Source organism: Tachysurus vachellii, chromosome 12, assembly GCF_030014155.1.
Source record: "Tachysurus vachellii isolate PV-2020 chromosome 12, HZAU_Pvac_v1, whole genome shotgun sequence".
Lineage (NCBI taxonomy): Eukaryota > Metazoa > Chordata > Actinopteri > Siluriformes > Bagridae > Tachysurus > Tachysurus vachellii.
Window position 1 is genome coordinate 13,093,174 of NC_083471.1, and position 14,218 is coordinate 13,107,391.

Genomic DNA, 14,218 nt, shown 5'->3' on the forward strand with positions numbered 1-14,218 from the left:
GACCTGAAAAAGGTTTCCACGGCTGCTGCTGTTTCCATGGCTGCCACCATCCATCTCCCCAACTCTGGCTGTGGAGGTTTTCCTGATCACTTTCGAGCAAACCGGAAGCCAGGAGGGCTGACAGAGAGGTTTCATTGATCTTCCATGTGGCCACTTTTCTTGGTTACTCAGGTACATGACTCTCCTGGCTGATGACTGTCAGCACCTGGTGTGACATGCCCATAACATCTTACTCTCACCACCTGCATCTTGTCGATGATCAGTGCCACTCTCATTCGCTTCCTGACATCTTTGTTTGTTGTGTGGTCCCATCTGGTTAGCCCAAGGCTCAATCAAAACACTTGGCAGACATGGGCAGACAGTGGTTTTGCATACTTCTGCATTCAGGTGTATGGGTTTCCTTCAATCACAAAGGATACTTGTGATTTCTGTCCACTTGGCACAGGCAGAAATAACTCAAGAATTAGCAAAAATACTTGACAGACATATACTTGCCTTTATGTAAGTCAGCAATGCTGCCATAAAATTGGCAAGGTTGATTTGAAAGTTAAGAAGTACATGCCAGGCCTGTTGGGAAAATTCTCAATTATTAAAATTGAGGATATTTATTTTATTTTATTTTTATTTTTTTGTAATTCACTATTTTTATTTTGATAGAACATGGAAAAATACAACACAACAGAAAGAGAGAAAACCTTTTTAAACTAATACCCTCCCACAACCACCCCCCATCCCACCCCTATCCCATTGCACCCCAGGACTCATGTAAATACAAAAGTAAAACAGAATAAGCTCAAAGAAATATACCCAAAAATATACAAATTGAATCAGTTGTAATATTAACAACCGAATAACAACTTTAGACTAAATAACCAAAATCTTCCAGAGGATATTTAAAGGCAGCTGAAAGAATTTTGGCCCTGTGGGCATAACATTGGAAAGGTGGATTTCATGGTGCCAAAAATGCCTGTCAGCCCTGTTTGGGCCACATGAATTTAAAGTCAACCTTGGCAAATGTCTTTATCTCCATCTTGCTATTCAGTCATCATTGGACAACAATAAAATACGTCTTGCCAACTTTAAAGGTGCTAGGCTGGTACATGTTCCCTTACCTTTAAGCATTTCAGCCCTGCTGCCATGACATTGGCAAGGTGACATAAAGGTGACAAATGTTACCTGCCAGCCCTCTTAGTATTTCACCCAATTTTGAAAACTTCTTGGACAATTTTGAGCACATTTTCTTCCACAAGGGACATCAGGCTTATCTTGCCAATGTTGGGCCAGCTTCGTCATACCACTCACTCAAATCAACTTTGCCGATGTTGGGATTAAATTGCTCCAACAGTCTTTGGCTAACACTAAATACAACACATCTGGCCAAAGAGCTCAGAAGCCTTGGGAACTGGATAAACATTGACCCAACATTGTAAAAGAATTGTGTTCACCATGTATAAATGAATAAAGAAAAGAGATCACAGAGACCTTCTAACCTGTAGAGTTGCTGTCTCATATGAAATCTGCTTCATTTCTCACATGAAAGCATGGCAGCAGGAGATGAAAATGCCCCAGCACATTACCAGGTTAAGATTTCCTTCCATTTACAGCAAGCACCATATAATAAAGGTGATTCAGTTTCCACTGCACTTTAAACAGAATATAAATTCTGAACTGATTCCTCCCCTTCCTCTCTTTCCTGTAATAGAAAAAGTCACTTATTCAAAACTAATTTTGTAAACAGCTGAAAATCAAAGCATACAAACAATGTGTGTTCCCTCCACTGACAGCATGCAGTGTCAACATATTTCTCCTCTGTGCTTCAGTAAAACATTCAATCTAACATTCATCACAGTCTAACATCATTAGGCTATAATCACAAACATGGGTAAACCAAATGAGCAAAACAAATAATCAATCGATGGTAATATTTATGATGTTTATTTGGATATCTATTATGTCTATTTGGAACGACATCTCGAATAATAATATACATCTAAGTAGCTCTTCCGTAGTCATTTCTGCTGTAATGTTCCAGCGGCATTTTTACACTTTAGTAGTGAGGAACCCGATCAGTTTAGGTATAAACAGGCTAATTGTAATCAAGCTCAGGTTTTGACAGCTCCAGTCAGAGATAACGTTACTTTAATGCTAAAAGCCTACTTCCTAAAGCAAATTATCTTGCAATACAATTTTTCAGACATAAACCATAATGAAGGCTGCTTTACTTGCATGCAACATGCGACAGTCAAGGTCTCCAGAACAACTGTGGCAAGACTCTCCAAGATGGTCAGTATATATATATCTAAAGTTTTAGGAACATTTAAAGAAATGTTGTTAAGCAAAGATGCTTTCAAAAATAATGAAATAAAAACAATAAAATTAAACAAATTCTATAAAGAGCAGTAAACAGTGATAAACTGAAGCCAATATTTGGTGTTACAATATTTGCTTTAGTAAACAAATACTAAAGTTAGTTCTTTCAGGTACAAGTTGCACAGTTTTATTAGGAAATTAGCTGGTAATATTTAATGAGCATCCTGGAGACTCTTGGAGATTCTTTTTGCATGCAAAATAAAGGTTTTTGTCTGAAAACTGGAGTTACGACACATATGTCCATACATTTATCTACTCTTTAATATTCATTATAATATAATAGATTATATTATAATGAATATTATAATATACATCTACAATTTACAGACATACACTGGCACATTCATGCAGTTAATCTAATCAGCCAATCAATGCAAAATACAAAATGTCTTTAACATACTGCGAAACATACACATTTGATACAAATTTGATGCCTGCTATAGGTCTCAAGACAGTTGGGACAGGGGCATGTTAACCATGGTGTAGCATCTCCTCTTTTCAGTTTGAAGATGTCTGGGCATCAAGTTTTTGATTTTCTGGAGTTTTGGTGTTGGAATTTGGTCCCATTATTGCCTGATATAAGTTTCCAGCTGCTGAAGAGCCTGTGGTCATATTTTTCGTTTAATGATGCGCCAAATGTTCTCTATAGGTGAAAGATCTGGACTGCAGGCAGGCCAATTCAGCACCCCGACTCTTCTAAGACAAAGCCATGTTATTGTAATAGCTGTAGTATGTGGTTTTGCATTGTCCTGCTAAAATACACAAGGCCTATCCTGAAACAGATGTCATCTGGACAGGAGCATATGTTGGTCTAAAACCTTTATATACCTTTCAGCGTTCATAGTGCCTTCCAAAACATGTAAGCTGCCCATACCGGATGCACTTGTGCACCCCATAACATCAGAGATACTGGCTTTTGAACTGAATGCTGATAACACGCTGGAAGGTCTCCCTCCTCTTTAGCCTGGAGGACCATGAAACATGGTTTTTCCACTTCCACTTTTCCACTTTTAAACAGTATATTTTAAATGAAGACCGTGTTCACATATGGCTGCCATTTTGCACGATAGAGCTTTAGTTGGCATCTGCAGATGGCACCGCGGATTTCATTTACCGACAGTGGTTTCTGGAAGTATTCCAATCATGCCAATGAGTGATGTAGTGTCGTCTGAGGGCCCAAAGATCACAGACATCCAATAAAGGTCTTCAGCCTTGTCCTTTCTCCAGTTTTCTGAATCTTTTGATGATGTCATGCGCTGTAGATTATGAGATTTGCAAAGTTTATGCAATTTGATGTTGAGGAACATTGTTCTTAAAGTATTCCTTTTTATGCACTCTTTCACAGATTGGAGAGCTTCTGCCCATCTTTACTTCTGAGAGACTATGTCTCTCTAAGATATCCCTTTTATAGCTAATCATGTTACAGTCCTGATATCAATTAACTTAACTTTCTTGCCTTTTCAGCCATTTATTTGTAGGCCAATTAAATAAAAATATATATTAAGCAGAATTAAGTTCAGGGGGGCACGGTGGCTTTGTGGTTAGCACGTTCGCCTCACACCTCCAGGGTTGGGGGCATGATTCCCGCTTCCGCCTTGTGTGTGGAGTTTGCATGTTCTCCCCATGCCTCAGGGGTTTCCTCCGGGTACTCTGGTTTCCTCCAACGGTCCAAAGACATGCATGGTAGGTTGATTGGCATCTCTGGAAAATTGTCCGTAGTGTGTGAGTGCGTGAGTGAATGAGAGTGTGTGTGCCCTGCGATGGGTTGGCACGCCGTCCAGGGTGTATCCTGCCTTGATGTCCGATGACGCCTGAGATAGGCACAGGCTCCCTGTGACCCGAGGTAGTTTGGATAAGCGGTAGAAAATGAGAGAGAGAAATTAGAGAGATAGAGAATTAAGTTCAGCCTTTTGGTTTGGTCCATGTGAACAGTTTCGCATGTGGCCCCTTGGGAATATTAATTTCCCACCATTGCCTTAAAAGTTGCCAATGTGGTTTTAATGTTATGGCTGATAATTGTATATTCCTCTTTATTGTACCAACATAATATTAATTTTGCATTCTTGATTCAATTTTTCTGTCATTCCACATTTAGGAACATTAAAATATGGAATGATTTTGCAAACAATATTAAAAAGAATTTGCAAATTATATTTGCAATTGCATTTCCTACTTGTAGTTGTAAAAAGTGTGACATAATTCAAATGCGAATACAAACCGTTTGCATTTCCATTTACTCAAAGGCACAGTGTATGCCAAATTTCAAACTGAAAAGCAAAGTCCATCTTCATTTAGACTTCAATATGTCTTTTTCCATATTTTAATCTCAATTACCCATTTGCTATTTTACTTCCTCTGGTATCGCATGCCTGCCAAAACTCAAATGCAGTCGCAATTCCTTTTGCATTTGCGTTTACAATGTCTGCACATAAACCGACCAATCATTGTTTGGGTGGGATTATATTATGGGGAGTGTTTGTATCTGAAAGTGATGTCATTCACTGTCGACCGTCGGCCCAAACAGAATATATTTACATTTACAGCATTTAGCAGACTATATGCAGAATATAGCAGAATATACGAATCGTGCCGGTTTATATTTACACTTTAACACAGTGTAATGGCAACCTATTCTGAATTTCTGTCTAAATATAGCATACCAATTTCTCCTAAAGACTATACTATTAGACTATGCTATTCCCTCTGGTCTAAAGATGCTTTTTTTTTAAAAAAAAAAAAAAAACTGTCCTCAGACAATTGCATACTCCTTTAATCCTGCTGATACTGAAATTGTATTCAAATTTCAAAAATTCATATACACATCTATGACAGCGGTCAACTGTGAATGACGTCACTTTCAGATACAAACACACCCCATAATATAATCCCGCCCCCAAAGATGATTGACAGGTTTACGTGCAGGCATTGGAAATTAAATTGGAGATTAAAATATGGTCGTAAGTCGAAAGACAGAAGAAATAGAAATAAAAATTTCAAACGGTTCGCATTTGCATTTGAATTATGTCACGGTTTTTACGACAAGTAGGAAACGCAATTGCAAAAATAATTTTCAATTGCTTTTTAATTTTGTCTGCAAGTTCGCTTCATATTATAAAGCTAATGTAAAAAGCTCTCGTAACTGCGCATGTGCTCCAGATGATTCAATTAAACCAATAAACACAAGAAAACTTTGACTGAAATACAGGAGAACAAATCAAAACACCTCATTACGAAGTTTTAAACTAAACGAAACCAGCAGGAATATTTCTATTTTTCACTGAAAATTACAAAGTAAATTTTAGTTTAGACCGTGTATGATGTTTTTGTTATGCAGAAGTAATTTAGTGAAATAGCTGAACACACTGGACTCTGGTTCTTATGCTAAGTGTTCAAGTTTGACACTAATCATTTGTGTAACGTGCATTAAGATCTACACAGATCAGAAACGTAATCTTCACTGATTTGGTCCCTAAAACACAAAACCTGAACAGATTTCTTCATCGTTTGTATCATTTCTCTTATTTTACACAACGCTGAACATCTCTAGAGATAAATAATAATCACAATAATAAAATATAGCTGCAAGCAGCGATACCGGGGTCAAGCTGATCAGATGCGCTCAGAACATGTTGCTAATGAACCATACCAAGTTTCGTAGCGATATGGCATTGCATTCGTAAAATACTGAACTTAACGTGAAAATTCAAAATGGCCAACACACAAAATGGCAGTCCGAAAACCGTTTGGTATCGTTTGACTCAGCATGCCTCAAGGAGTCTAACAACACGTTCTTCATGATTTTAAATTCAAGTTTGCAGTAGTTATAAGCGAAAATAGGTGTTTTTAAAATCTCGTGGCCACTATTTGGCGCTGTCACGAAACGTTGCATGCTAATAATAAGAAAACTAACGATAACAATAGGTGTCTACACTCGCGCACTTGGTATGGTTCATCAGCGACATGTTCTGAGCGTATCTGATCGGCTTGACCCCGTGTGTGTGTGTGAGTGTGAGTGTGTGTGTCTCTGTGCGTCTGTGTGTTTGTGTGTGTGTGAGTGAGTGTGTGTGTGTGAGTGTGTGTGTGTGTGAGTGTGTCTGTGTGAGTGTGTGTATGTGTGTGAGTGTGTGTGTGAGTATCTGTGTGTGTGTAAGTGTGTGTGTGTGTTCCTCGTATGTGAAAACATACTTGGCAATAAAGTGTGTTTGTGTGAGTGTGGGTGTTAGTGTGTCTGTGTGAGTGTGTGTGTGAGTGTGAGTGTGTGTGTGTCTGTGTGTGTCTGTGTGTGTGAGTGTGTATGTAAATGTGTGTGTCTGTGTGTGTGTGAGTGTGTATGTAAATGTGTGTGTATGTGAGTGGGTGTTTGAGTATGTGAGTGTGCGAGTGAGTATGTGAGTGTGCGAGTGTGAGTGAGTGTGTGTGTAAGTGTGTGTGTAAGTGTGTGCGTTCCTCGTATGTGAAAACATACTTGGCAATAAAGACCTTTCTGATTCTGATTCTGATTCTGATGTTGCAAAAATTTTGCCTCTAGGCCTTACGATTCAGCACAAAATTGGGTATTTGGACTGTTGGTGGCACTAGAGGGTTTGAGCTAGACACACCAAAGTTGCTATAGTAACTTCTAAGACTGACCTCTACATGTGTGCCAAATTTCATAACTTTCCTACGTACGGTTCTATGGACTGCCATTGACTTCAATGGCAGAAGAGGAATAATAATAAGAAGAAGAAGAAGAAGAAAAAGAAGAAGAAAACTAACGATAACAATAGGTGTCTACGCCCCTTCGGGGCTTGACCCCTAATAAAGTCACCTCACCCGACTTTTATGGTCGTTTCGCGTGTCCTTGAGTTCAGCCTGAGTTCAGTTCAGTTCGGTTTGAGAATCAGAACAATCTATGACGCTCTGTACCCAAGAGACATATATTATTGTTTTTTTTTTTTTTTTGCTACCAAATAAACTCGAAACAAGTTTAAAAAACGTTCAAATATTATCATAATGTCAATATTTAAAAAACAACACAAAATCATAAAATTCATAAAATTTTTATGTTTTGTTAAATAATAATAATCATGGGGCACGGTGGCTTAGTGGTTAGCACGTTCGCCTCACACCTCCAGGGTCGGGGTTCGATTCCCGCCTCCACCTTGTGTGTGTGGAGTTTGCATGTTCTCCCCGTGCCTCGGGGGTTTCCTCCGGGTACTCCGGTTTCCTCCCCCCGGTCCAAAGACATGCTTGGTAGGTTGATTGGCATCTCTGGAAAATTGTCCCTAGTGTGTGATTGCGTGAGTGAATGAGAGTGTGTGTGTGCCCTGCGATGGGTTGGCACTCCGTCCAGGGTGTATCCTGGCTTGATGCCCAATGACGCCTGAGATAGGCACAGGCTCCCCGTGACCCGAGATAGTTCGGATAAGCGGTAGAAGATGAATGATAATAATCATAATAATAATGCCCATTTTTTTTTTATCAATAAGTATACACCAGGGTATCCTTAAGATTTCAGCACATAAAAGGAAAATCTGTAAATTTGTGTGTATTTGAAAACATAAAGGCAAAAATTTTGGATGATGTTACAATTAAATTATTTAATTCATAGTTACAGTAAAACATGCACAAAAAATGTCCTTTGCAATACATTTCTTTGATTAACAAAGGAAACCTGATAGACTGTTATAGCTTTCGGAATTTTACATAATAAAGTCTAAAATAAATCTTGTAATATTCTTCGAAATTATGGATACAACTAAGCTTGTCAAATTTCATGAAATTTGGTCATTTGGAACCTATTTTTGGTTCTGGGAAAAAGGTTTTGGTTTAAATTTTAAGGGATTTTTTTAATGGTTTATTGAGCTTATACTCTAGTTATTGTGATTTAATTTCTAAAATCAAGTGAATTACATATCGTTATGACAATTTATTTGTCAGACATGATGCAATTGTGGCAAACACACAGAGTTTAAAGGTTTCCTCAAAGATGCTCGGTTTCAGATAATGCAGCAGACATGAGCTGAGGAAAAACATTCAGTTAAAGACTTTTGCATTTTGTAAACAAATATAAAACAAAATAATTATACAACTGTAGAAATCTATTTCCACTTTAGAATTTGAGTAAATAACAAATAAAATAATGAATAAATTTAGAAATTTTATGAGTTGCTTAATCTGTTCTTTCTTCCCGTTTTCTTTACTCACTTATATACTGCTGTACTGCATGTAGGTCCAAAGCAATGATAAATGTCATTTTTTCTCTTCTAGTTTTCTTCTGTTTTCTAAGTTAATCTTTTCTTAATGTGAAAAAGTATATTTTTATGATGTCAATATTTCTGTAATGCTTATGAGACAGAATGAAACACTTTTATTATTAGTACTGTTATTAGCACTATATGTACATTACTGATCTGTCATATACACTATATTCCTATTTAATACTTGTACTGTATATATTGTCTCACATTGTCAATATTGTCTTGTATAGTCTGTTTTGTCTTGTCTTGTCTATTTTTGTCTTGTATAGTCCAAGCTAAATGTATAGTGTTATTTATGTCTGTACTTTTGAGTCACCAACAGGAACCAAATTCCTTGTCTGTGTCAACACACTTGGCCAATAAACCTGATTCTGATTCTGAATAGACAAAATTCTTTTAACTGATTTATAGTGATGTAAGAATAAACATTTATTTTATATGCAAAAAAAAGTATTTTAAATGTAAAAAAGGGCAAATATATTGTCTGGTTTTCATATTAGATAAGTGACTGGTGTCAACCCCGGGATTCCACTGAAAATTGAAAAAAAAAACAACAAACAAACAAACAAACAAAAAAAATACATAATTTACATAATTATGCTGATAGAAAATGTTAAACATACAGAAAGTTGGTTCGCTGCAGCATATCAAAATTATGAATGAACTAAAACTTCATCATCCAGATACAATTTTAAATACAGTACCCATTGTTAGTTCTAGTCAATCCCATATTAAACTTTCCCAATATCTGTCATATGTGATGCACTTGAAAAGTCAGTAACGGTGTGTTTAGAAAAACTACAGTTTTTCATTAATTTAACAGGGTCAGAACAAGCAGAGTTGCTGCACTTCTTTCTCCCATTCGAGCTAGTCTCTCATACTCCTGTACATGAGCATAATATAACCTGTACACAGGTGTAAAGTTGGTTGGTTACAAGTTGGAGTTAAAACTTAGTTTAGTTAGATCATCATTCAGTAATAAATATTGACACTTATATTGAAAGAAAATATGTTTTTTTTATTTTAACTATATCTTCAAACAGTGACTTTTGTTACTAAATCATCAGTGGAAAAAAATCCTTCAATTTCAAGAAAACAAAATGAACAAAAACTGAGTTCATTTCAATTAGACAAAGACTGTACAAGCAAGTAATTATTCTTTAGTATTATCCTTTGTGGGTGTATTTTTCTAGACTTTTGCCAATTTGATTTTTATTTCTATTTCTATTTATATTCAACATGATTTGTTAAATTGTCAATCAACAGAATGAAAAGTAAGCTGCATTACATGATGAAGACACTTGTAGAAAAATGTATCATTTTAAAAGTAAATAGATTGTTAGATGAACAAATTGCATTTAAAAAGAGAAATTCTTGCCATATTAACAAAGATTTTTCAAAAGTACATTTGATTAGGACACTATAAGGCTGAGTATACAGAAACTGTTACAGTCCTTTAAAAACATGCTTCTGGTCCCCAAAGTCAGGTTAGGTACTGCTGTCATTTTCTTCTAAATGAGAACCTGAGAAAAAAGCATGAAAGAGAGAGAGAGAGAGAGAGAGAGAGAGAGAGAGAGAGAGAGAGAGAGAGATTGGTTTTTACCTAAATTATCTATTTTCTTACATATCATTTCATAAATATCCACATACCACATCAATTCTTTGGTTACTGGTCTCAAATCTGTTAGCAAAATAGTGTTTCACATTGGTAGGCATAGGCTTCTGGGTCGAAATGCATTGACACTGGGCACACCGCTGGCAGAAGTTCCAAACTGCAGCATCGCAAGGAGCACATAGAGGATTTAGAGCAGGCTCTGCAGATCTGCCATCACAATATATATTTTAGAGATTTACATTTACGACATTTGGCAGATGCCCTTATCCAGAGCGACTTACATTCACCATTTTTACAGCTCAGCAATTGAGGGTTAAGGGCCTTGTTTAAAGGTCCAGCTGTGGCAGTTGGACTCAACCTTCCGGTCACTAACCCAATGCCTTAACCACTGAGATACCCTTTGAGCCACCAAAATAGCTCTGACCAGTCAAGACATGGACTCCACACTAATATCTTAGAAGCAGATCCTTTAAGTCCTCTAAGTCTATAAGATGCTGAGGGGGGCATCCCACAGTGCTTGACGAGATTGAATCTGGAGGCCAATCTAGGATCTACTTGAAGCTCAATCTACTTGAGCGTCTTAGTTCAAGTGAAATCTTAATGCTATGACATAACTTTGTAGTAACAGCATGGGGAAGAACTATATATGGGTTGTATAGTCAGGTGCTCACATAAGAGAAGGCTAAAAATTTTGTTCAGAAAAAAATTTATTCAGAACCAGTATCTAGGACTGAGCAATGATGTCATGCAATCTGAAAAAAAAAATATTTTCATTCAGGATTACATATGCAAGCAGGTTACTAAAATAAACGAAAGAACAAAAAAGCTTCAATGTTTGTTTATGTTTCTCAACAGTGAGGTCAGCATGTAACTCTTAAATGGTATGGATGATATTATTTTTATTTTTATTATTATTATTATTATTAATATTATTAATATTATTAATATTATCAAGAACAACAACAATAATGTGTTGTAAAGAATTTTGTATTAAATTATAAACTATAACACATTTGTTACATTAATTGGAATAAAAAAAATAAAAATAATATGTGTGTGTGTAATGGTACACCATTTATGTAACCTTTATTAACAAGGTAATTAAATTAAAATATCATAGACTGCATAATATTTACACTAATATTTGATCATGTTATCAAAGCAAAGCTAAGTAGGTGTTTTGTTAGTTATATGGCGCTATATGAAAACAATATTTTAGGGCCACTGTTTAAAAAATAAAAATACAGTATTTTGAGTATGAGTTTTGGAAGAATGTCTTAATATTACGACTAAATAATAGTTCAAGAATAAGCATTGCCATAACACTATGGCAAAATTGTGCATTTTGAAGCAATGAGAACAAAGTAAGATGAAACTGATTTTACTCTTAAATTAGGGCAAATCTTTAGGTTAAAACCTGAGCCTGGGAATTTTGTGATGTCTATTTTGAAATGCATCAGTTAGAACAGGCTAAAAATGAAAACTCACAGTTTTTGAATAGTAGACCTCTCGTCTTTGTGTTGTTCTTTGTTCTCCTTTGTAGGACCATCTTGCATGGGGTCGACTGAGTAAGGAGTCCTCAGATCTACTTCAACCATATTTGTTTGTGTTTGAGGTAAAACACCACTGCAATATGCAAACACAAAAGTAATGATACTTAGATAACAGTGGTTTATGATTTCTGGACCACAAACAGCAGTGCTTAAGCACTAGTGAATTATCACTGTACCAAGTAGACAATATACTAACATAGTCATGCAGTTATTCAGGCTGAGCTTCAAAGATAATTGTCATATTTGCTCGGCATTCTACCTTGGTGCATCTTTCGTGTGCATTCCAAGCAAAAAATAACTGAATGACTTGTTCAAAAAAGCACACATAAAAACCTCACAGAAAAAGGCAAGACCATAGTAACCCAGATTAAGTAATATAGAGGTGTGTCACCAGACATGATTGTCACTGATTGGCTGTATGAATCTACAGCACTGATCTCTTTAAACTTTGCCCACAGCCATGCTACATAGCACAGTGTGTTTTTTTCCTTAAATTGTCTTTTGAAAGACTGGGTTTGCCCTGATAGCCCTGTTCTAATCCGAACTGCCCTTGCAATAAAGCCCATTTCAATTTTATCCATTAAAACCTTACTCTAATGTAATGTCATACCTTTGATAGAGTTGAAGCTCTTCTTGGGCCACCAGTAACTGTGCTTTAAGATGGTTCCTCTCCTGTAGAACCTCCTTTAACTCCTGCATTGTGAATCGTGGTCGGTTTGGGTCCTTCAAATCTACCACCAGCTTGTCAGACCCAATTATCTGCTGAGAGAAGTATAATCAAGGCTTTGTGTATTTATATTTGTTACTAAACAATGCAACTAACTACACACACATTGTTACTGTTTTCATGTGACCCTGCAACAACTCGGTCCAGTTCCGATTTCAAGTTGTCTCTCTCCATTCTGAGCTCCTCCAGTGACAGGTTATACTTGCTCACCATTATTTCAAACATTTCCAACACTCGGACAATTTTGAATTGTAAATCTGAGACATCATGACCGCCACTGTTTATTTTTAATAAGTCTTTGCCAATGACGTATGAAATGTCATAAACATCTTCAACTCCAAGCTCCAGTGGGTCTTTCTCGAAGGCAGAAACCGGTGTCCCGTCATGAATATCTCCCATTTTCGTGTTTTGTATACAAAACTCTAAACAAATATAACTCTAAATCAAATATAAAAATAAACCTGAATTAGAAGATACGTTCATTTGGAGCCACAGGTAGTTAAAGTCCCCCCCTACTCCAAAAACTTCCCCCTTCCTTGTTCCCGCTGGAGCTGAACAATTAGGTTCCGGAACTACAAACACCATTATATGTTAAAACTATAAATAGTGAATCGCCGTGAACTACGAAATTGTTAAACAACAGGATATGCTAATGTATAAGTCAGTTTCCAACTTATTTTTTCATTTATTTAAAATACTAATTTAATCGTAATTAAAAATGTAAGTGAGGTACTACATTACCCACAATGCATAACGCGAAACACACCAATGAAAGACGTTGCTATAAACTACACGAGCGCGTATACCGTAAGGCAGGCACTTATTTCCAGGGATTTCAGAACAGCGTAACAGATATTGCGTCGTCGGGTAGGCGTGGCCTATTTGATAATCTAACCCTATCCCTAACTATAACCGTAGTATTTGGTTGTTTATTTGTTTTATTTTATTTCATATTTTATGAATGTTTATTTTAAATATAAACATTCATTTTTCATATATATATATATATATATATATATATATATATATATATATATATATATATATATATATATATATATATATATATCATAACAGATGATTATGACACACACCAAATTGTTGTCTATAATCCATTACGATGGCAAATTAAAGCATGCAATTGAAACAGTTGACTATATTGAATATACATTGATTGGTATAGAATAACCAGATAATATTAACAACGAAAGCATGCACACGGTTTATGAATTTGTGGGTACGGATTACAAAAACTGAGGGTACGGTTTACAAATCTGAGAGCACGGATTGTTAACTCGTTATACGGTTTATTAATCCGCACGATTTGTGAAACGGAGGGAACAGTTTAATAATCCGTGAGAACGGTTTATAAACTGAGAGGACGAATTACAAAACCGTGATCACGGATTTGCGGGTCTTGTTTTCTTTTCCCCAAGGCGTGACCAGGCGGGCTCCGTAATATCCAAACAGCAAAATAAAAAATATTTTCAGTTCAGAGAGCTTTACACTGTGTAGCGGAAAAAGATTGTCATTTTTAAGGATCAGCTATTTGAGCTATTTGAGGATTACAGGTTGGTGATAGCAGGTATAAAATGTTGGTATTTTTGTAGTAAATCTGTTACTTCAGTGGTCACCTAATTGTCAATATTCAGGGTAGACTAAGAACCCTTGTCTTTGATCTTAGGCCTTTCCTGGAAGATCAGTTCTATCAAAT

At 36.3% G+C, this 14,218-nt stretch overlaps 1 protein-coding gene across 2 annotated transcripts; it reads right to left on the reverse strand.

The window, feature by feature from the left end:
* Positions 1-9,013: 9,013 nt before the first annotated feature.
* Positions 9,014-13,171, reverse strand: rilpl2 (Rab interacting lysosomal protein-like 2). 2 transcript variants are annotated; one of them, XM_060884215.1, is made up of 4 exons: positions 12,610-13,171; positions 12,388-12,539; positions 11,713-11,850; positions 9,014-10,132 (listed from the first exon to the last, which is right to left on the reverse strand). In XM_060884215.1, exons 1-4 carry the CDS (start codon positions 12,901-12,903, stop codon positions 10,111-10,113), a joined length of 606 nt encoding a protein of 201 aa, XP_060740198.1. In that variant the 5' UTR covers positions 12,904-13,171; the 3' UTR covers positions 9,014-10,110. The 2 variants fall into 2 exon arrangements, with proteins under 2 accessions (XP_060740198.1, XP_060740199.1); XM_060884216.1 differs by having other exon boundaries at positions 12,388-12,536; positions 12,610-13,068.
* Positions 13,172-14,218: the final 1,047 nt, after the last annotated feature.